General features: G+C 41.1%; 3 protein-coding genes across 3 annotated transcripts; all 3 read right to left on the reverse strand.

The window, feature by feature from the left end:
- Positions 1 to 765: 765 nt before the first annotated feature.
- Positions 766 to 6,995, reverse strand: gnao1b (guanine nucleotide binding protein (G protein), alpha activating activity polypeptide O, b). Its single transcript, XM_020098799.2, has 8 exons — positions 6,742 to 6,995; positions 6,539 to 6,581; positions 3,585 to 3,726; positions 3,184 to 3,344; positions 2,967 to 3,095; positions 2,722 to 2,851; positions 1,555 to 1,708; positions 766 to 1,452 (listed from the first exon to the last, which is right to left on the reverse strand). The coding sequence occupies exons 1-8, from the start codon at positions 6,857 to 6,859 to the stop codon at positions 1,265 to 1,267; spliced, it is 1,065 nt and encodes a 354-aa protein (XP_019954358.1). The 5' UTR covers positions 6,860 to 6,995; the 3' UTR covers positions 766 to 1,264.
- Positions 6,996 to 9,150: 2,155 nt separating this feature from the next.
- Positions 9,151 to 15,611, reverse strand: tradd (tnfrsf1a-associated via death domain). The gene is made up of 5 exons (XM_020098699.2): positions 15,451 to 15,611; positions 12,750 to 12,903; positions 12,386 to 12,666; positions 10,991 to 11,138; positions 9,151 to 10,030 (listed from the first exon to the last, which is right to left on the reverse strand). Exons 1-5 carry the CDS (start codon positions 15,535 to 15,537, stop codon positions 9,732 to 9,734), a joined length of 969 nt encoding a protein of 322 aa, XP_019954258.1. The 5' UTR covers positions 15,538 to 15,611; the 3' UTR covers positions 9,151 to 9,731.
- Positions 15,612 to 16,596: 985 nt separating this feature from the next.
- On the reverse strand, positions 16,597 to 22,495 carry ogfod1 (2-oxoglutarate and iron-dependent oxygenase domain containing 1). Its single transcript, XM_020098697.2, has 13 exons — positions 22,245 to 22,495; positions 21,161 to 21,306; positions 21,036 to 21,082; positions 19,678 to 19,778; positions 19,461 to 19,577; positions 19,284 to 19,375; positions 18,706 to 18,834; positions 17,754 to 17,867; positions 17,598 to 17,677; positions 17,250 to 17,506; positions 17,036 to 17,164; positions 16,872 to 16,930; positions 16,597 to 16,777 (listed from the first exon to the last, which is right to left on the reverse strand). Exons 1-13 carry the CDS (start codon positions 22,402 to 22,404, stop codon positions 16,616 to 16,618), a joined length of 1,593 nt encoding a protein of 530 aa, XP_019954256.2. The 5' UTR covers positions 22,405 to 22,495; the 3' UTR covers positions 16,597 to 16,615.
- Positions 22,496 to 23,211: the final 716 nt, after the last annotated feature.

Genomic DNA, 23,211 nt, shown 5'->3' on the forward strand with positions numbered 1-23,211 from the left:
ACTGATCAGGGGAGAAAAGAGTTTTAAATAAAAATCCCAACTCCCCAGACAGGCTGCCTCAAATAAAATTGTTCTCCTTGTGCAGTCTTCTATTTCTACACAGATTCACATCAAAGGGGTAAAAGCACCACATAGAGAACAAGATGTCATTGGAGAGCTGCTTTCTACCCTCTGAACCTTAGACAGGTAATCGTGGTACCCCAGTTTTTAATGACAGGAAATAAATATGTGGCACGGGATATCAGGAGGTAGGAGGAGGCATGTCGGGCATGAGGGTTAATTACATAAATCATTCGATGATGATAAAATCTTATATTTTAAATCTTAAATAATAAGGGTTCATAGTGTGAGCTGTGATTCCAACCCAGTTGTTCTCAGATGGTTGGCACCATGATTTTTTTTTTTTTTTTTACTTTTTTCAATTTCATTGGCTGATTGTTTCCTCATTCTATAGGCGGCCAATGGAAGTGGGCAGCCACTCTGAACAGAAGAATCGTCTCTTTCATTATGTTTTGAGTAAAGAGAGAAGACCTGCAGGCTGCTCAGTCATGTGTGGGACCAAAGGAGCGGCAAGCTTTGTCCAGCCTGAAAGTTAAAATAGCCTCCTTCTTTCCAGCCACAATCCTCAGCCACGAGTACAGCACCTCCCCAACATCACAACCATCTCCTCCACCTTCACACACACACACACACACACACACACACACACACACACACACACACACACACACACACACACACACACACACATACACACACACACAAACAAACACACACACACACATACACACGCACACATACACACAGCAGCTCTTCAAATGGAGCACCAGAGGTTGTATTCAGTGGTGCAGATGTCAATGCCTCGAGACTTGTACATAAAAAAAAAACCATCACATAAAGAATGAGACAATATTCAACATTGTGCTTAAAAAAATGGTGCCCGTTCCCCGTGATGTATTTTCTGGCCTGTGAGAGCTGCGACTCCTGTGTCGTTCCGGTTGTTGACACATTCATCAACGAAACATGAAACATTCAGCTCAAAAATCACATTTTGATATGACAAAAAAACTGGGGCTGTGTACGGAAATAAAAAAAGAGACAAAGGGGAGAAATCATGGCAATAAATCCAGTGTGGTGTCTGACGGCAGCTCTTTGGGTCCATTCGGACGTGTAGAATTACATATTTTATGTGTTTAAGTATCATCAAAATTATCATTATTAACACCTCATACTCTCCATGACAACCTCTGTGCTTGGCCAGGCCTCAGTATAAGCCACACCCTCTCAGGTTGTTTGCAATAATGATGTCAGTGACGGCATCAAACACTACCTGGATGTTACCTGTGTCTGTGGCACAGGTCAGGTGACAGTAGATCTCCTTATTGGGAGAGCGGTTCTTACTCTCAAACTGAACCTGAATATATGCAGTAGCATCGTCGTAAGTATTAGCACCTGGAGACAAGATGAGGAGAGAAGAGACCAGACAGCATGAAGGATTCGTGTTCATCACTGTGATCTGATTCAGAGTGAAAGTAAACAACGGGAATCACTCACCTGTGTATTCTGGAAAACAGATCGTCAGTGGCGACTTCTTGATCTTCTCAGCGAACAGATCCTTCTTGTTGAGGAAGAGGATGATGGAGGTGTCGATGAAGAACTTGTTGTTACAGATGGAGTCGAAGAGCATGAGCGACTCGTGCATGCGGTTCTACAGGAAGAATACATGTAACAGTGAGGAAAGGAGAACACAATTCACAGTTTGACTGACTGCTGAATGTCACTGATGATGATGTTACACACTTTATTTTATTTAATATCTGTGAGGAGCAGAACAAATAAACGTTTTAATCCAACTCCAGGCATCTGGATGACAGAAAATACACAATAAAATTTAATTTAAGTTTCTTTTTTAAATCGATATCACATGGTCAATTTCTTTAAGAGAGAATAATGACTACAGATACAAAACAAAGTAGCACAACATGAAATTAGCTGGTGAAGAGCTGGACTATATGAGACTTTGGATGTGCTGTATACCTGTTATATGTTTATATCAGTGTTTAGATGTACTGGTATTGTAAATCGAATAATTTGAGTTATTGAACAGATCCTGGAAATGTCCATTTGTTTTTTTATGTTTCTGTTTGTTAATATTTTTAATATTTGTATTGTTTTGTTGTCATTTTTGGAGAATGTAATGATTGTTTTGTATCATATTCTCACGTTTGTAGTGTGCATTTTATATCTGTATTGAATTAAACAAAAATTAAAGATTTTTCCTTGTAACCCAACCCCTGAAACCTGGCTGACATTGAACAAACCATTAAAATGTACTAAAAACAAAAAGAAATAAAATAATCCCTAAATCCCTTAAAATGGCTAAATAGCTTAATTTTCCAGTTTAGTAGAAGTAGTGGACATTTCACTGTCTGTCCGGACAGAAAAATCCTTCTTCATGTGGTTTCTCAAGCCTTTTTTTCCCAGTAAGAGGTTGTTCTTCATTCATTACCTTGTCTAAGGACTGAGGGTGTGGTACAGAAAGTATAAAGATTTGGCATCATCGGTCTGTAAATATTGGGCTTTAGGGTCGTTGCAGTCTCATGGCATGAATCTTGACCAATAAGCCACCAGGAATCCTTGGTATCAGCCTTTAACATAAGCCAAAGCCCCGCCATGGCCCGTGCACTAGAGAACATTGATACTATCGACAGTCATACTTACAGTTGTCTCGTCTTCATGGAGCACCTGGTCGTATCCGCTCAGAGCGACGCAGAAGATAATGGCCGTCACATCTTCAAAGCAATGGATCCACTTCTTCCTCTCTGACCTCTGACCTCCCACGTCAAAAAGCCTGGGAAAACAAGAAGTCAGTGTGGATGCAGAGCCAGAATCATCTGAACCTAATGAAAAGACAAAATGCCATAAAAAAAAACACTATGACACTGCAACGACTCCGTGTTTGTTACCTGAAATGGAGGTTTTTGAAGGTGAAGTGGGTTTCAACGATACCGGTGGTCTTCACTCGGGTTCGCAGGATGTCCTGCTCTGTGGGCTGATAGTCTGCTGCCCCGATCCGATCTAGACTGTCCAGGTAGCTGGTGACAACAGAAAGACAGATCAACGAGACTGTTCTTTTTCATTTGTCTGTTTTTTGCAAATAGAAATCCTTTAAGGGTTACTCACTACTGAGCAGAGTCGTTAAGCTGGTATTCCCGGGCACGGTTGAAGCACTCCTGAGTCCCAGCGTCGGTCCAGACACGCTTCATTGCTGTAAGAAGCTCTGCAGAGTACGGCTCTGTGTCCTCCATACGACTGACCACATCACACACCAGCTTGGCATCGGCCTGGACAAACACATTTAACATTATGATAAATCTTTTTATCCAGTCCATGTGAGGGGCATCAAGTAAACATCTTGACCCACACAGATATTGTGATTGTAATGAAAAACAATCTTTTAATCTTTGCTGAAATCTTTTTGTCTGAAGACTCACATTTCAACCCTTTTAAGGATGGATAAATACAATCTCAGTTTCTAGTCAGTCCACAGGAGTGGGGGTGGGGGGTTAAGGTGTAAGAATTACTTTTCTATCCTTGTCTCCAAACTCGATGCCCAGTGAGTCCATGGCTCGGAGGATGGCTGCCAAGCTCTGGATGGTGTTGCTGTAGACCACAGGCTTATACTGCTTCACATCATCCCCAGAAAAGCCATCTTCATGGATAATCCTGCAGGCGCACACAGATATTAGACACAAGCTCGGACTAAACAGAAAAAGTAACACACGTCCATATGTTCCTGCACGACCTAAACAACTGACATTTCAAAATGAAAGCTCCAAATGTATAGGCAGATTATTGAGCATTGTGTGGGTGGGTGGGGATGGGTGTGTATGTGCGTGTGTGTGTGCATCTTTCAGTGTGTCAGTGTGTGATGGGACAGAAATTGATCATATTCTTGGTCTCTGATCACTACTTGGACAGCAATGTGATACTTCAAGTCATTTATAATTTATGATGGACAAAGGAGGGGAATCAGTCAGAGCACTGATCACTCTCACTACACCAGACTCTACTGTTACATTTAGTGCCACATGGTTAAACTCCTTGAAATGTGGTTGACATTAATTACCCACCCTGACCTCACATGCACTGAATCCACAGAATATCAGTGAATCAGAAAATGTAAGATCACCGCTGTTTCTCTTTTTTGTCTCCTTTGTGATGAGTGATTGATGGGAAATAAATGAGGGATGATGGTTTTGACCTATAATTTTTTTCATCAGAGGACATTATGAAAAGATGTTTTATAGAGGAGATCCACCACCGGGCACGAATCAAACACCACCCCCACTATCGTCATAAAAAGTGAAATAAAACATTAATATTAAAGGAAAAGCAGTAGAAATGTAGTTTCACACTACAAAGGCCATTACTTGATATATTGATTATTTTGCTGATTAATCTGTTGGTCCATGGAATATCAAAAAACAGTGAAAATGTTTTAAATTTCCTCAGAATATTATTATCATATATTAAATATTTAGTTTTGTGTGACCAACCATCCAAAACTCCTAGATATTTATCTTACTCTCAGATATGACAAAAAAAGCATAAAATGTTCACATTTTAGAAGCATTGGTTGATTTGGGGCATTTTGCTAAAAACAAAAGGTTCAACTGATTATTCCTTCATGCTAAAAGATTCAGCTTTCTGTTTCAGCTCTAAAATAACTGAGACAAGTGTTAAGGTGTGAGATTTATCTGCATCTTGGTTGTTTATTGCCTCTGTTAAACATTTACCTGAGAAAATCCCTGAATGAGAAGGAAGATGTCAAAGATTGTACAGTGTAATTAATCGTGAATAAGTAAATAAGCCTCACATGCTAAAGAAATAACTTTATATTGATAATGATAATAACCAATATACTCACTGTCAATAAATCTGAATATTTTCTCCATTTGATGTTTGGTTTATAACATTTTCAGAAGTAGTTTAAAAAACGCTTTTCATAGTTTCATAATCTGTTCATTTTGACCGACTAACAGCCCAAAACCTCGAAGAGGAACAGCCAGTAAATATCCATACTGAACTGAGTCAGAACTGGTGGATTTTTATTCCATCTGCTTAAACAAATGATTAATGGATGATCAGAGTAGTTGCAGATCAATTTTTAATTGAATGGACGAATCATTTCAGCTCAGCAGCGTGTGCATTTGATGAAAACTTAAACTGACCAATCACAGAGTCTGAAACGTGTAAAAATAGACACCACTGACATTTCTACAGCTGCAAGTGATGAGCCTGCTCAGAACTACATGTCAGTGAAGTACGCTCTCGTTCAATTCAGATAACTCACATTTTACAGATGTGACACTACCTTTATTTTGACAATTTAAATTATTACAAAGTTGCTTTTGTGGTTTTCTAGATTCTATTAAAGACACGTGTAATTTCACGACCACAGTCAGGCCTCGATCAGACTACATAAAGAAACCCTGGACCAGCATGTGAAGAAGATGGTGATGATTAGCAGAAAAATCACAGTAGAGCATAATTTAATAAATATCCCCTCCAATACCTGCACTGTATGGCCTATAGACTGTACCCATCCATCTACTGCTTGCTGAGGCTCAAACAAACCAGGCAGGGTGTTGGTAAACACCTTTCAGCTCCGGTGTCTTGACTCCAGGACGGAGCAGTGACTTATGGACAAACCAGAGACCACGGGGAGGGTAATGAGGTGAAGGGAAGAGAAGGAAGCAGGGCATGGAGGAGGAGGAGGAGGAGGAGGAGGAGGCAGGGCGCAGTCAGTGCATTGCAGGCCGGGCTGAGCTGAGCAGAAGGCACAGACACACACCGCAGGCTGAGACGGGACAAAATATTCAATGGACCGCGACTGAAACGTCGAGAAACTTAACTAAGAGGTTTAGAGAAAACAACGACAATGATTTAAAAAAAAAAAAAAAAAACGGTGAAAAAGGGTGATTTGGCTTAGAAAGGGGAAGGTTTAGATGCGGGTTTAGGAGCCATATTTCTCCGTAAATCCGCTTTATAGGCAAAGTACTCCCGGCGATATCGGGCACTTAAAGCCATTAAGATTAAAAGCAGAGGTATTCACTAATGGAGCTGTAGTGACCTCACTGTAATACACACACACACACATACAGAGAGAGAGGGAGAGGGAGAGGGAGAGAGAGACAGAGAGAGGAACAACACCCACATCTCCCCAGTCGCTCGCTCCCTGTAGTCAACTAAAACCCTCGTTAACTACATTTCAGCACCCAGGGCAGTGAACAGCGCCCTGTGGGACGCACCGCTGCGGCCTCGGCAGCAGCGTCACTGTGGGTCCGCAGGAGGAGCTCGAGTCACCGGCTCTGCTCCTCCGGGGCTACGGCCTCTCGAAACATGGCGGCTCAACCTGCCTGAGCGCAGACAGGGGAGGCGCAATCTCGGGCCTTTTACTCTGCCTCCATCGCAGAGAGGTGAAATAAAACTCAAGTAAAAACGGTCGAATAGAATCAGAATAAAAAGCACTCACTTCATCTGTTTGACGATGGTGCTTTTGCCGGACTCTCCGCCGCCTGTGGAGAAACGGAGGGCAGAGTGAGAGCAATGAAATCAGTACCACGGAGAGCACCTCCGCCCCATGCAGTCCCAACCACCACCAGCACGAGCCGAGCCGAGCCGGGCCGAGCCGAGCCGGGCCCCGCGGCCCCGCGGCCGGGGAGGCTCTCCTCTTACCGAGCAGCAGCAGTTTGACGTCCTTGGCGGCCACCATGCCGTCCTCCTTCAGGTTCTTCTCGATGGCCTTGCTCCGGTCCAGAGCGGCGCGCTCCTCGGCGCTCAGTGTACATCCCATGTTTCCAGGCGAATGAACAATCCCGTCGTCGCTCCGGTCCCTCACCGACTCTCTGTCAGCGCGATGTCTCTACCTCCGCGCGGTCCGCTACAGCATTAGGCCCGGATTGAGGGCAGAAGAGCCGGGATCCGCAGACGCTCCTTCCTCCGTGACTCCGAGAGTGTGTCTCGCACCGTCCCTAGCTCTGAGGGGGTTGGGGGGTGGGGTCGTTGTGCTCGAGCCTGCGGGGTTGGGGTTGTTGTTAGGTGGGGAGGGGGTCTCTCTCTCTCTCTCTCTCTTTCTCTCTCTCTCTCTCTCTCTCTATAGGGCGGCGCTGATGAAGATGATGATGATGAAGGTGGTGATGGTGATGATGATGATGACAGGGAGCGCGAGCGGTTTCATCGCATATGTTCACGAAGGAAGGCAGGAGGGGCGCGAGAGCACGAGCAGAGTGCACGGCTGTCCGCGCGAGACTCACCTACCGCAGACAATCTGTGTGACGTCAGAGGGCCGAGGTTTAATCACGGCCTGTGAAAGATTATTCACATTAAACAGACTTCACGTGGAAGTGATGCTCCGTCTGTTCTGTCTGTTCTGTCTGTTTTGTTTGTTCTGTCTGTTGCTGCTGCTGCTGCACACTCCTCACCTCAATTCTGACGTTCAATCATGTCAACAGCCCGTACTGCATAGAACACAACAATATACATTTATGCTATTTTAAAAACATTTATGTAGAACATTTAGTACTTTAATATTCACTGACTTACATGACTACATCTAACACAGTCATAACATTTATCACATTTACAACTTTTCCTATGTTTAAACATTTACTACATTCAATAGCCTGTATTTACAGCATTTACTTCATTTATGATCCTAAATTCACAAATAACCATCTTACATTTAGTACATTTACTAGCCTGCATTAACAATATTTACCACATTAACATTTCCTACATTAACTATGCTACATTAACTATTTCTACTACCCTATATACTAGATACTTTTATCTAATAAATGTACAAGCATACATGCACTACATTTACATTACTATGAAAAAATTATATTTGTATTTTATCGATTTTGTCAGTTTTTATATTTGTTAATCAAGTTGAGAAGCAAAAATACAGCTTTCTGAGCAGATCTGTATGTCAATACAATGTAAATACCTGAGTGCTTAATAAGGTGCTTAAGAGTTATTTAATTCCTAAATAAAGACTACACTATACATGTGTAAATAAAGTTAATATTTATTTGAGGTACTTTTGTTTCACCTGGGTATTTAGCCTATGTTTTATTCTACTTCATGCCTGTATTCTAGTACATTTCAGAGGGAGTAAAAAGAGCATTTCCCTATGAAGCGCAGTAAAATAGAAATGAGGAATAGAATTACAGTGTTTTCAAATGACATTTTATTTGTTGTGTGTGCTTTAGTGTCCATGTTTTCTTCCCAGTTACTTCCAGGCTCCCTGAGGTCACACTAAATTTGACCGCTCGAATAAGAAATTATGGAATAGCTACCAATCAAGTATATAAAATTACAAAATAATTTAAAGTTAAATGGTCTTTGGTGGTCTAAATGTTTTCTACTGCCTTTTGTACATTAGTACAAAGTAAAGACACAGTATAAATATTTATTTTGCCTAAAACCATTGAACCATGACCATATTTAGACTTATTTAATTATATCAGTCAGTGTGTATAGTTGTATAATATTTTAAAGTGTAGCTCATAAATATCCCAAAATGTCAGTTTCTTCAGTAGTAGAAGGTTATAGCTGACATAAAGCAAGGTGTCTGCATGTGTGTGTTTATCATAACTTATAAAACTGTGTCTGTCTTCACTGGGGGTTGTAGAGTCAAAGCATACAGCAGAAATAAGTGTTTGTGTGTGTGTGATAAAAGCTTCTAATCCACACATCACATCTGGACGGATGCTCAAGTGGAGTAAAAAGGGGGGGTTGGGATTTTACAGTGGATTCTGAATGAAACCAGTGGAGACTCCATCCATCAGTGAATTTCCTCTTTGACAACCAGGCAGAGAGATAACACCCCCCCCCCCCCCACACACACACACACACACACACACACACACACACACACACACACACACACACACACACACACACACACACATACCTTAGCTCCAATCTCCACCTCTGTGACCCGAAGCTCCACAGCTTGACACACACACACACACACACACAGTAATCAGCAGTTTAATCATATGAGCGTGTGCACGTGTGTGAGTGACAGCGAGTGATGGTAAGCAGGGAGGGAGGATTAACTTCAAATTATACCTGAGGGAATTTTGACAAAATCATTTTTTCAGTTTTAATTACATTAATGCATCAAACACAAACATGAAGATTTTTTTTCCAGAACCATTTAATTTGTATGCACCCATTTTATAGAAAAAAAAATCAATAACCTTCAGTTGTTCAGAAACAAGACGACCGAACAAGTTGCATCTGTAAATCAACATATAAAGCAGAGATAAAAGAGGTAAATGATAACAGTTAAAACAGTGCATTGAACTCATTTTGTAACAGTGATGACAGATCATTTCCTCTAAATGAAAACAATTTTACTAATAATTGAAAATCGAATCAAGATATGAATCACACAATTCTCACAGAGATGTCAGCCTGTGTTCACACAACCTGTCCAACACACACACACACCCACACCCACACACACACGCACGCACGCACGCACGCGCACACACAGGAATGATTTTAAATGTGAAGATGACAGACATCAATCAAGAACAAACATACTGTAAATGAAAGCAGGCAGGACAGAGTCAACCACTCGTCATGTAGGGAGGACCTGTCCGCCTCAGTTTTCACGACTTGTACGTGTGGAACAAAAGCACAGGTGTGTGTTACTCTCTTGGCATTACGTCCAGAATATTTTCAGCCAGGCTGGTGAGTTTGCAGTCCTCCAGTGCTCTGACCAGCCGGCTCAGCTTGGCCGCTCTCCCCTCCGCCTGGATGAAGCGGCTGAGCAGCTGATAGGCTTGCTCATACAGCCCTTCTCGCTCGTGCTCGTAGGCCAGGTTGTCTATGGCCGGACCCTTCAGAGCATGGCAGCTCTTCCCCAGGGCCCTTCCTACATGTTTCCACTGACGGCCCACTCCATTAGAAAAGCTCTGAACATCTGTTGCCGTCAGCATTCGGTCCTCTGACAGGCCAAGGGATAAGGGATGAACGAAAAAAACATTAATGTAAACTGTGCTTAAGTGTGATTACATAAACAGTGTGAATGTGTAAACAGTAAACATTTTCATAATATACAACAGACTTGTTGTCCACCTTAAACTTAAAGGACATCATCAGGATTTGTTTAGGTCAGGCCTATTTGATTCATCAGAGCTTTTTCCAATGACGACAAAGCACAACATGAGTATTGTTTTTTGGGGGGGACTCAGGTAAAGTGTTACAAATTATAAAAATATGATCACCCTATAAATTAGCCTGTTTAATTTACACAACCAGCAGATCTAGAGTAACATTAAAATAATCCCTCTCCTTTTCACATGTTGGGCTTTTGAGGTAAAGTTCTTTCTGTACCACTGTGTTCTCCAGCTGGTCACTAACCGTGTCTGTTCTTTTGTGCAGGTGAAACCTATATAGATGTTTTGATGGCCTTCTCATTCAGTGGCCCACTTGATGGCCTATTGATATTTTCCCGATCATCCCCATTGCAAGTCCAACTACCCTGAAGACAGCTCAAAGGGTAAAAAGGTATAAAAAAGGATGCGGAAGAGAAAGACATTACTTTGAAACTGTAACTCATTGTTGAAGTAAGTGAACCAAATGGCTGCCTGATGAGGAATCAGTTTAAAATGTATGTTATGCTTTAACAATGAGTGGAAGTAAAGAATTGCGTGTGAAATTTATAGAAATGAACTTAATCATAGTAAAACAAGAGTATGGAGATTTGATGTTAACAAATACTTTCATTATTTGACTGGTCCCACCCACGGGTTTCTATTTAACTGGATCGAGAATCTCTAACTGAAAAGCCTCTTTGATATAGATGCTATTTTTGTCTCCACTGTGACTTCTTTCAGCTACACTCTACGGTGGAGTCTGTGAAGGACATACAAGACTAAACAGACAAATGCTCATCATGACTCACCAAACACTTTATTCTGAAACTTGAAGCAGTTGCTGGGGACAGGAGGCTCTTCCTGTGTGATGAAGGTGGACTGTGGGGCAGGACCGAGGGCCTGACTCTGCAGCTGCTGCTCCAGATCATCAATCTCCTCATCGCGCAGGCGCTCGGGCTGATGCAAAATGACAAAGACGCAAAAAACACAGCCAATGCAATGAAACCTCACAGATTAAGCCATTACACAACATAGTTCTACCGCAGACATGATGTGAGACAGTCTGACATTTTCTATCTGGTGAACAAGTTGTAATTCCTGCAGCCATTATTAATTTTTTTTCTTTTAATTTTTTTTAAATTTTGAGTTTAATTTTGCTCTTTTTTGAGCAATGGTTTTCTTCGAGGTTGCGGTGCTTGTTGATTCTGTTGTTCCTGCTCCGATTTTGTGAAATTAGTTCTCCAACATGTGGAGCCATGTTGCATCAGATATAATTCAGATATAATTCAGGAGTTTAAAGATTCTTTTATAACCTTTTCATTTACTTTTATTATAGTTGTCACAGGTGTAATCATCTTTGTTGCATTGCGGCTTTGGGGCCATATTTATGATGTTATCAAGCTAACCTGTAATTTTAATTCAAAGGTGATCAGAGCTTAAACTTAAAAAGAAAAGGTATTCATTCATTTTATTGATATTGTGCAGGATCTATCCTGTTTTGTTGTATAGTCCTAGAAAGGACTCCTGGATCCCAAGTCAATAACAAATGACTCCAGTCATCCTATCAAAGGTAGAAAATCTTAGGTTTGTCAGTTCACACCTGGTTTTAGAGTGAATCTCAACTTCTCAATTGACCACTTCCTCCCATTAAATGCAAATATACACATACATCATTTCTGTTTGCAAAAACGAATTATGCTGTTTTTGAACAGTCTGGCTTTTTAGACAGATCAATCATCAATGTTGGTGTGTGTGTTTTGTGGGTCTGTGTTTTGGTGTTCAGCTGTGAGAGAAAGACTGGGGCCAGGAGGGTTGAGCCAATCAATGCAGCTCTACAATGAAATAAGATATTCTAATTTTTAAAAAAAGAGCAAATCAACATGTGGTAATCAGAGTTGATATTGTGTCGGTGGCCACAAGCACAAACATTGAGCAGTGTGAAAATACTGTTAGTTTATAAAACAATGTAGCAGGTTAGAGGAAGTCAGCTGAGAGGGCGGTCCCTCAAACATGGCCACATTTCAGCACCTGACTGATCACATCTCAAATGCATCCTCATCATGTACTTAGAGCTGCCCACTTGTTATTTGATCACCCAAGACTGATGTTAATACCAGGTCTGAACACTGAGTCATTTCATCCTGATATGAATATGAATACAATGTCATCCATCTTGAAAGAAGAGGCGGAAACATGAGGAATACCTGTGAAAGGTGGATGTGCTGTAGACAAAGTTCCAGCTTGTCTATGTAGAGGTCAAGGATGTGCGTGCTGGCCTTCAGCTGAGTTTCCAATGTCAGCTCTTGTGGCAGAGCAAAAAGCCGGCAGGCGTGTTGAGAGAGAGACTGACGCACCGCTCCGGAGCTGTAGCTCTCCAAGAACTGCTGACATGCTGCCACATCCACAAACTTCACCTCCACCCCCAGGAAAGGATCAGCGTCATGAATCTTCAGTATCTCATAACCACCCAGACCTCCTGCAGAATCTGACAACGGGACATATTCCTTAATGAAAGAGACATGAGAGACAAAACATTTATGTAATAAAAAACTCTTCTGGCATGCTCACCTATAAGTGTCAGTTTGATGACTTTGAAAACGATGAACTTTCCCTGTCGGTCTTTGTAGAGAGAGAGCAGGTTCACATTGGGACACAGCGACTGCAGAAAAATAACTGCACATCCTGTCCATGGCCCATGATCCACAGTCTTGTCCGCCATACTCTGAACGCAAAATGAGACACACATCACGCCACATAATTTCACTGGTGAGAAAACGTCAAAGAATCCTCTGTGTGAGCTGCAGACTGAGACAACACAACTGCAAAGACACAGAGAATAGAGTGTACAGTGCTGAGGTAAAGCCAAAGAAGTGCTTGTGTCGAGTTGCTGTAAAATTACCGGGAAGAAAAATAATTATCGCCTCTTAGTTTGCTCCTCTTCACACTTTTGCCACATGTCAGTATCTGTGTTTTCTCTAACTTCAAATAGGTTAAGAGTAAAGACCCTGTCCAGCAGCCTCCTGTCACATTGGGAGCTGTGAAGCATTAACCTACCCACCTACCTAACCCTTTGTTTCCTCAAAGGGATGCCAGGTTACTTCTCTTAGTTAAAAAGTCAGAATTTTCTGCCTTTCTGTTTTCTATCAGCTAAAATCAAACCTCTCTAATTACATCTGCTGAGGAGGATATGTTTTCACCTCGGTACTTTAGTTTTTTCTATGTGAGCAAGATTACACAAAAACTACTGAACAGATAACCATGAAACTTGATGAAAGGACCTGGTATGGGTAAGAGAAGAATTAAGGAACTTTTTTCACTTTTTTTTTAACATTTTGAGATGGCGTCTTTTACAGTCTTCACCATTTTCCCAGGGAATGATTCATGGATCTTGATGAAAAATAATCAGGAATGTTTAGGGACTTATATCTATGAGTTTGTGAAATAGGAGAAGCTTGATTACACTAAAGGGGAGTGTGAGGCCATTCTATTTTTTATGCATTATTTCGAGACATCACTTGTGGCTTGAATTGTGATGCACGTGTTATGGACTAAAACATGAATCCATCAATCAAAAAGTTATCAATCAATTCATTACTCAACACTAAAATAATAAACATGTGATGAGAAAAACTTCTGACCGTTTCCAGTGACTTCATCACCATTACAATAAAAAACATAACCTTCTCACTGAATCCAACTGACCGAACCAGTGACGGACAGAATAGGTTTATTCCTGGAGTTAAAACCACGTCTGTCCCACTGGTTCCTGGCTGTGAACTCACTCCACCTTATCCTTTTTTAACCCAACCTCCTTTTGAAACCCTCATTACATAAAAACATGTTTAATCTCAGCTCTCCCCTCCCCCAGTCCAGCCCCTGACTCCTGCGCTCTGGATGAACCACTGAAGCCCGCCAGCTCTCTCCCTTAGTGTCGTCTCCATGCACAGGATGCACCGTGCTCTGCGTGGAAAGAGCATCCTCTGAGCTGGATTATGTACAAGTCCTCATATTCCACTAATACACAGTATGCTTGGTGACTGGCTCTACAGGAATCTCCACAACTTGGCCAGTATGTAATTATATGCTATCCTATTTACCGGTCCTCTGGAAGTATACTGTGAGATTAATTCACCAGATATACGAGGATTAAATGATCATCAGGAGCTTAAAACATATCATTTAGCTTTTGCTGCCAAAAGGCAACATCTAGTATTCCCTGGAGAGCTCGTTTGACATTTAGGTAAAGCAAAATAATTAATTCACACGAGAACATGCTTCAACAAATTAGTAATTTAACCTCTTTGTGATGATGTTAGATGATCTTTGACCAATCAGCATGGTGAAGGTATGCAGTATAAGGAAAGTTGAGTTTTATAAGATTACCTGCAATTTTTCTCTGCGTCAAGTAACACACAGAAAACATCAAGCAAGTAAGGTGGTATTATTTTATCACAGGAATACTGTACACCTGTAATCAATGGTTCTTTCATTAACATGAAATCTGACTCACTTGACTGTTAACTGATGTCAAAAAACATATATAGTGTGAGACTTGTGTCTGATCAAAAGTCAATAACCAAGAGATGTTCAGATGATTTATAGGCAACAAGAATTGGAAAATATCAACATGTAACAAGCTGCTACCAAAGTGTATATTTATATGAAATATTTTTACCAAACAACTAAGAGACATCAATTATTAAGATTCTTCATGTATATTACTGTGTATGCACGTATGTATGTTACTGTGTATGAATATATGTATGCTTTTATGCATGTTTGTATGTATTCATGTACGTATGTATGTAAGTATAATCTAGAGAAGTATGTATGTATGTATAACATATATATATATATATATATATATATATATATTAGTGTACGTTGGGGGATGATTTCTGGGCCCAATAACACGTTTTATGATAAATGCGGCCTTGTGTAAGATGTGTTTTAATCGCTCATTTTAAAGTAGTATTGTATATTGATCGATTCAACAGCAGTCAGCAGCTGTATACTTTTATAAATCTCACTTTTCAAAGAGTTTGTGTTAAAACGTTCAAAATGTGAATGGAGTCTGGTGCTGTGTGTTTTTGTAAGCAGGCTGCGTGTGGGTGAAGCTCCCGTACAGCAGACATGACTGACGTAAAACCTCGTCCAAACACACAGATGAAGAGATCGTTCCGCAGCTAAAAGACACCGGAGCAGACACGGAGGCTGCTGTTTCCACTAAATGTGGAGAAAAACACCTTTAAAGTCGCTTCAAACTTACCTTCAAACTTTTGCTTATATTGTTCACCGACGCTTCCTGTTGAGAGATCACTCCCACTGACACGCTCGGGACGTCCGGGCCTCCCATTGGCTGGACAGAAGTAAAAACGAGCTCTCATTGGTGGAAATGATCTACATGCCGCCCGGGGAAAAAGTCATGACGGGAAGGAAATGTCTGTTGTTTTTTTTAGCATGTTCATATGTAGGTCGAAGCTTCTCACACACTTATTCTTCACACGCTGCAACTTGTAACGACTGAAACATGATCCATGAAGAGGTCGGACTGATCACTACCGTGTTCACAGGAGACAGAGTGATTTGATTCACTTCATTTTCTGTTTTCTTGTGGTTGACCCCCAGGCCCCGTGTTCCTGCCGTGAGTGTGCACTCACTGTGGTTTTCTAAACTGAGATCAGCCCAAAACATCTGCTGAAAAACAACCGGAACCACAAAGTTCACAAGGAAAATCTGAATCAGATGTATTGATGATAAAAAAGAATTGCTTGATTCTGTTGTTAATGGGCTGTGCGCTCGGACATATTTGTTGGAAAATTTGATTGTAACAAAATCTTAGTAACACGTTGCCACATGACAAAATGTGAGTCTTGTAAAATTAAGTTTCTGTTGGATGACAGATTTCCTTTTCATTTCAAAAGATATCAGCAGCATTCTGTCACGTCAAAGTTCTATTTCAAAAAACTTACCAGAGTGGCTGGTCTTCCATAATGTAAGCAAATTATTTTATATTTTGACTTTTATTTTTTACCTTGTTAATAGCAGATACACTCTTATTCCTAATCTTTTGTTTTAATTTCATTTAAACCAAAACCCACAGATGGCTTTACTGCTTCCTGTTTCAATAAAATGGAGGACACCTGTCTGACATACACAGGGAGGAGTCTGTCTCATCTCATCCACTCTCACTTCTCATCCACTTTTAGCAGGTGTAAACTGAAATCATGTCTACAGACGATTTAACCAAAATCTTACATGTGGATGAAAAGGGAGGAATCTAATCTCATTGAAAAACCTCAGCTTGCTTTTAAAAGACTGAGAATAATAGTTAAGCCTGGGTAATATCTATGCACATGAATAAATAACACAAAGACAACAATAAAAAAAGATGTAAAGAAACACATGAGATAAATGAAGAATGATGTGAATATTTATTCATAGTACACAAGAGAGAAGTCATAAAATGCTCTGCAGGCTGAACTTCCAGCAGAATCACAAGAGCTTTTGTTGTTGACATGTTTGACAAATTTCAGAGTTTCTTTGTCTCTGTAGACGAGTGCAAGGGAGTTGTCCTCTGGATACACCGTCAGGAGCTGTGAGGAAGATGAAAACAATGATGATGATGATGATAAGTGAAGTGTCGACCACATGTGTCCACCTGCGCTGCTCACCGTGATCAGCACTCACCTCCTCATCCTCTTCATTAGCAACGTAACACGAGAATCCTCCGAACTCTGACTGCCAGTCTATGAAACAGAACATACAATAACAGTCACAATATTGATTGACAAAAAATTCTGTGTGTATGTGTGTGTGTATGTGTATGTGTGTGTGTGTGTGTGCGCACTCACCTGCACAGCCAAAAGGTAAAAGAAGATCCAGAGCGTACTCTGCTCGTGCTGCCTCTCCATCATGCAACAGAGTGTAGGCGCCATGAGACCATCGACGCAGTTCACCACAACATACAGGTGTGCTCAGCTCTGAGGAAACACACACACACACACACAGTCAAAACAAAAGCAAAGTTGTACAAACCTGTCGACACTACCTCGATCTGACACACACCCTTCTCCCTGTTTCCATTTGCTGATGGAGATTCCGTTGAAGATGACGTGGCTTCTGCCTCACCTGCCTCCTCTTGCTCCCCCATCTTTTCTCTTTCCTCATCTTTCTTCTCATCGTCATCATCAGCGGGACACAGGAAGTGCAATCGAAGGCCGGTGAAGTTGGAGAGGAGCAGAAAGAAGGCCTCTGAACGAAGCAGCTCCCAGCATGCGCTCACACACTGAGGCACGGTGTCCAGAGAAGCTGCTTCGTAGCATCTGAATGCACGCACACAGATAAAGTTCACGCTATCAGTCTTTAAAATACACCCTCCATCACACACTAGTGTTAACAAGAAAATGATCCCACCTCTTATTGGGCGGACCTCTCCTTGTCCACTGAATCTGAGAGAGTCGCAGTGCTTCACCAACCGCCCTGAACTTCTCCTCCTGAAGACGAACACACAATCGGCCAACAAGAACTCGTGGACATAAGCGAGCAAGAGAAAATGGGGAAGACACTAACCTTCAGAAAGTCTTTTAGCTGAATTTCAGAGCTGTCTTCAAACTCCTCCTGGATCTGTTCTTGATAGGAAATGTCGAGGTAAATGGGATTGACCCACTCCAGCAGCAGAGTCTCCTGTCATCAACACATAAACAAGAATATAGACTGTACGCTAAAGGATTGTCTGACATTTGGGAAATACACTTATTTGATTTCTTTGCATGGGGCCCATGGAATCAATGCTATGCTCACATCCGTTAAATAGGAGGAGTGTTCGCTCAACCATCTGACACAACATGTTAATCATTGCGCTTAAGAGGTGCAAGTGGGAGTCATTTTAACTGGTAGGTAGAAATGATCTTTTGAATAAATAAGGACATTTATCGACATTCCAATGTTTCCAATCTTTATGCTAAGAAAGTGATTCTCAATTTGAGGGTCCTGGCTGCCACGGGGGGGTTGCAAGATCATTTCCAGGGGTCGGCAGATGGTTGTGGAGAAAAAAGTAATATAATATATTTGAAATAAATTCACATATTTTTGACAGTTTTTTACCTCAAATGGAATTATTCTTCTCTTTGTGGACTAAGCAAATTTCTTTAATGAGTTGTAATAAGAATAAGAACTGAATTTGTAAATAAAGAGGTCCAGAGTCGGGTAAGAGAAGATGTTCTGGCTGCACACAGGCTGTGTGGTAGCTGAGAGGAGGTAAATCAAGCCTCATTCCTAGTAAGAAAAGGTTGTGTGCACCGGCCTGATTTCACTGGAGGGTCATGAATCGAAAAGGTTGAGAACGACTGTGCAAAGCTAACTGACTGCTGGCATCAGCTTAATAATTAATGTACAGATGTGAGTGGTATCGATCATCTCATTGCAAGACAGAAGATCATGTGTTTCCCCAATATAATTTACTAATGCTGTTGCCATGGAGATTGTGAAATAACACTGTGTATATAAATTTGAACAAACTCACATCTCTTGGTAGGTGTGGACTCCTCGGGAGGGTTGGCTCTACGTGGCGAGGCGGACGCTCCAGAGACGGTCCATGAAACCAGCCGCTCAGAGACAGACGACACTTATCCTGTGACAAAACTTCTGACACCTGCAAAACAACAACACAAGCTCTAGATTTTCAATCACAATCTCTTCTGGTGCAACAGACATTTACAGGGTTTCTACAGGCTTCACCAAGTTGAACTTAAAAACCATTAATCTCATATAGGACACAATTTTAATACTATTTCATGGTCATATCAGCTGAGGTATGATCGATATAAATGAAAAATGTATGATTGGCCTAAAAGGATCTATTAACTTTAAAATAGACTTCAATGTCTTTCTATTAATCCTATTAATGTTATTAATTATTCATTAAACATGATCTGGACCTGCTTAAGACAAAGGAAATGTATGGATGTATGGATGCATAGAAAACTATTATTGGTGATTACAGGTGATTAGACATAAGAAAGCAATATAAAATGGTCTGTCATAGGATTGTGTAAGACCTGCAGAGACCCTGAATCCAAACACCAGAGTTCTTTTTCTTACTTGGTGAAATGACACCGGAGAAACTTCAAAAAGGACAAGCGAGTTCCATGAGGGTACGAGCGACTTCACTATACTCTGTGGCTGGAAATTACCTGATGACAGAGATGAAATATACGTACAAGACTTATGATGTCTAAACACGAGGGAAGAAACACACCCATAACATCAGAAACTCACCATCTGTTGTGTAAAGATCAAGCGTTCCCCCATCGCTGCTTTGCCACGGCGGCACAAGATACAGAATGAAAGCGACGCGCCTTCCCTCCAACTCATCATCGTGACACAACAGAATATCTAGAGAGACGACAGAATGAAAAAAAAAATACGTTTATTCATCAAAAGTGTCTAAAATATATATCAGTCCTTCCTCTTGGAGTTTGAGCACCAGGCTCACCTGTGTATTCATATCTGGCACAAGAAATATCCACTGTGGGCTCCAGTTCAACCCCCAACACTTCACCAAGCCACGAGCGGAAACGCCCAAACAGCGCTGATCTGAAAACAAAGACAGAAAAATATATACACTACAATTCACTGTGCAATACTATTACGTGTCCTATGAGGAAAGCTGAACCTTTAACATTTTATAAAAGGAGACATTTACTCAGGCTCAGCACACAGACAGGTTGTTCTACTGCCTGACAGCCTAACATGACATTTTGTTGTGACATAAATAATAGATGATGACAAGCAGAGGCCGTTATTGTGCATTTAATTATGACGTCTATGCTCCGGGGCTGTATTTCTGCAGTAGGTGTTGTGCCATTTAATAACAAATAATTATCAAGAAGAAATTACACATTGCAGTCTCTGCACTGCAAACACAGCTGATCATATACATGATGAAAAATCTGCACATTGCATCTAAATAAAGGTTTGTTATATTTGTATCTGCTGTATGAGACTACTGCTTGATTTCTTTCTTGCTCTTGACTCTGATACTGAACCTCATGGCAGGACTGTAAACCCTCACTGCTCCAGATTTCAGTTTCTATTATTTCTATTTCAAAAGCAGCTTTGTTTCTTGTCATTTGTTTAAACTCTCATCAACACTGTTGTCGACAGTCAGCACTGTAACCCTACTGAAGAACAGTCTTTATTCTCTATACAGGTTTTCACTGACTGTGTTGTGAGCTGCAGCTGAATCACTTCTCCCTTATATTTCCTGCACCATCCCAGTGTTGATGTTAACTTTGATCATCATCACCTTGAATAAATGAACACAATATACTAATTAGGTGACAGAGGTAAACTCTGGCTCCACCTGGTGGAGCTGATACGTAAACCTTAGAATGTCTCACTACCCTTTGGGCAACATTTACACTTTATTAAAAAAAGAAAATGACCTTTTGTCATCATGAAGACAGACAATTATGTACAAACAACAATGATAAAACAAGTGACAAGATAAAAGAACATTAAAAACAACATAAAAACAACAGGCTCATTCACAAGTTTGTCTTGCACACAAAAAGAGTTCTTGTCGTAGCCTCTCTGACAATTGGATGTCACAGTTTATGAAATTTTTTAAATAGTTGAGGCGCTTGGAACAATGTATTTGGGGTGTACTTTGACTTTTTTGTTTGTCCCATCCCCTAACATAGAGGAGACTGGGTTTATTACGTATACTGCAGCCAGCAACTAGGGGGTATTTGAGACCCTTTAACTTCAGTTTAGGGGAGCAGTCTTGTCCTTCATCTTTAATTACAGTCTATTTATCCACACATTTATCCAGCACAAGCCATGTCTCACCTCAGGCCGGCGATATGTGGCTCTGTTCTCTTCTTTAAGTCTTCTGACTGGATGGAAACAACAACAAAGTGGAGGGAACATCAGATAACGACACAAACCCACTGGAATAAATCTCCGATAGTTACCTGTTTAAATTTGTAGAGATCATTTGACTTCTCGTGGAAGTTTAGCGCCAGCAGTTCTCTCTGCAGGTTTTCTACAAAGGTCTCGCTGCCGAGGAAGTTCTTGATGACACAGTGAGGGAAAGGGTGGCAGTCCAACTCCAGATCCCCTGTATAAAAAATAAATAAAAATAATGTGGCCAACTGAGCTGTTCACAAATAATTATAGTTTGAAATATATCCGCTACATTCTCTGAACATCTTGAAAATACTCCTCAAACACCACCCGATCACCAAGGCCTTTGGCCTCAGTTAACAGTCCACTCTGCCATTAGTGCTGTTTATTTCTGTCCAGTTTGTGTTGATTCTTTTCTTTTTACTTTTGTCCCTAGTGATACATGTAAAGTGTCCTTGGGTCTCTTGAAAGGCATTATATGAATTCGAGTTATTATTATTAATTATTATTAATGAACACCCATGGAGGATTATGGACTGATGTGTTTGACATAACTTTCCACCAACATCAAAACAAAGTGAGGGAATGTGTTTTGGAAGAAGAGTAGTGTTTCCTATCGGGACCAAAGTCTGGCCCTTATGCGGCTAAACTTAATCTCTGAGGTCCTGGTTAAGGTTAGAGATCAGATGTGAATTGTGGTTATAGTTTAAGGTTAGGGTTAGGCAGGAGTTGGTGATGGTAAAGGTTAGGGATAAGGTTTAAGTTTGGCTGTCCACAATGAATGGAAGTGCACAAACCTGAGTGTGTGTGTTCCTGCACTTATATCTTTGTGAGGACCATTTTAAGCCTTAAGACCCTCCAGAGCGAGGACATTTTTGGAAAATGAGGACATTTTGACCAGTCCTCCTTTTCCAATGGGTTGTTTGAGGGTTAACACTTGGTTTTAGGTCAGGCATTTACCTTGGATGGTTAAGGTTAGGGTTTAGGGCTCGGGAATGAGGGTTTTGTTTGTTGTTATTAGAAAGGAAGAAGAAAAAGAAAAACTCGTTGTTTGATATAATCCTGATTAATCCGTCATGAGTGCAGACCCGCAGCAGCAGGACAGGATGTCTTGTGGACTTCTGTTTACTTGTTTACTTGTTTACACCTCACCCAGGCTGCAGCGGCTCTTCCGGCTCCACGCCTCCTTCACGGCTCCCCTCACCTGCTCGTCCTCCAGCACTGAGCCCAGCTCCGCTCTCTCTTCGCTCCTCTTCTGCCTCCTCTTCCTCTCTGCGTCCCCGCCACCTTCCCGACGTCGTTTGGAAGCCATCGTGCTCACCAGCCGCAGCTGAAACCTGCGGAACACGCAGTTTGAGTGTGCGTGCGTGTGTCAGTGAAGTGGACGTCGCTGCTAAATGACGTGAGAGTCTATGTTTCTGTTTGCCCCGAGTACAGACTGTCAGGCTAACTGGAGAACCACGTGGAGATACTAATGCTACATGTTGGGCTGTGGCTGAAATGAAAAGTGTGTGTTAAAGCTGTCCTTATGGAAGTGGAAAAAAAGTGATTTACTATAATAGATCATTGTATTTGCTTGTGTTGATCCGTTAGGGTTAAGCCCCCAATGAACAGATGGGAAGATGGAACTAAATATAATTGCAAAATATTTAGTGACTGAAGAGAAGACCCTGAAATCCTTTTCTCTATTTAACTTACTCTTGGTTAAAATCACACTTGGTTATGTGATTTTCTTTTTTCTGTCTGTTACGCTGTTAAAAATGACAGTAATTCAGCAACTGAAAAAGATATCAAGTTCTACATGAATCTTGTACCATAAAAATATCATACATGTAATTGTTAAAACATATTTGTGGCATATATTGTGAGAGCATCCTCACTATATGTGATGCAGCTGTAGTCATATAAAACTGAAAAAGCTTCAGTTGTGTAAATGCATCCAGCGATTGGCTCAGGCTTCCAAGATGGACAAGTGCAAACAGCAAGTTTGTGGTTGGCAATGTTTCCACTTTTCATGTTGTGCTGATGGATTTTATTATACAAACTGTTTTGAATAACCTACTAAAAAAAAACCTTGACACTATCTTGTTTTTGGAAACACTTGAAGAACAAATTGCTT

Source organism: Paralichthys olivaceus, chromosome 1, assembly GCF_024713975.1.
Source record: "Paralichthys olivaceus isolate ysfri-2021 chromosome 1, ASM2471397v2, whole genome shotgun sequence".
Lineage (NCBI taxonomy): Eukaryota > Metazoa > Chordata > Actinopteri > Pleuronectiformes > Paralichthyidae > Paralichthys > Paralichthys olivaceus.

Excerpts from the sequence above, each read along its gene's own strand:
- gnao1b (XM_020098799.2), bottom strand. The coding sequence starts at position 6,859 with ATGGGATGTACACTGAGCGCCGAGGAGCGCGCCGCTCTGGACCGGAGC. Across the intron at positions 3,345-3,584 it reads TTGGAGACAAGGATAGAAAA|GCCGATGCCAAGCTGGTGTG; the intron begins GTAATTCTTACA and ends GTGTTTGTCCAG. Across the intron at positions 1,453-1,554 it reads CTGTTTTCCAGAATACACAG|GTGCTAATACTTACGACGAT; the intron begins GTGAGTGATTCC and ends TCTTGTCTCCAG.
- tradd (XM_020098699.2), bottom strand. The coding sequence starts at position 15,537 with ATGGGAGGCCCGGACGTCCCGAGCGTGTCAGTGGGAGTGATCTCTCAA. Across the intron at positions 12,904-15,450 it reads ATATAAGCAAAAGTTTGAAG|AGTATGGCGGACAAGACTGT; the intron begins GTAAGTTTGAAG and ends TTTTGCGTTCAG. Across the intron at positions 10,031-10,990 it reads GTTTCAGAATAAAGTGTTTG|AGGACCGAATGCTGACGGCA; the intron begins GTGAGTCATGAT and ends TTGGCCTGTCAG.
- ogfod1 (XM_020098697.2), bottom strand. The coding sequence starts at position 22,404 with ATGGCTTCCAAACGACGTCGGGAAGGTGGCGGGGACGCAGAGAGGAAG. Across the intron at positions 17,678-17,753 it reads AGCTAAAAGACTTTCTGAAG|GAGGAGAAGTTCAGGGCGGT; the intron begins GTTAGTGTCTTC and ends GTTCGTCTTCAG. Across the intron at positions 16,931-17,035 it reads TTTACCTTTTGGCTGTGCAG|ACTGGCAGTCAGAGTTCGGA; the intron begins GTGAGTGCGCAC and ends TCTGTTTCATAG.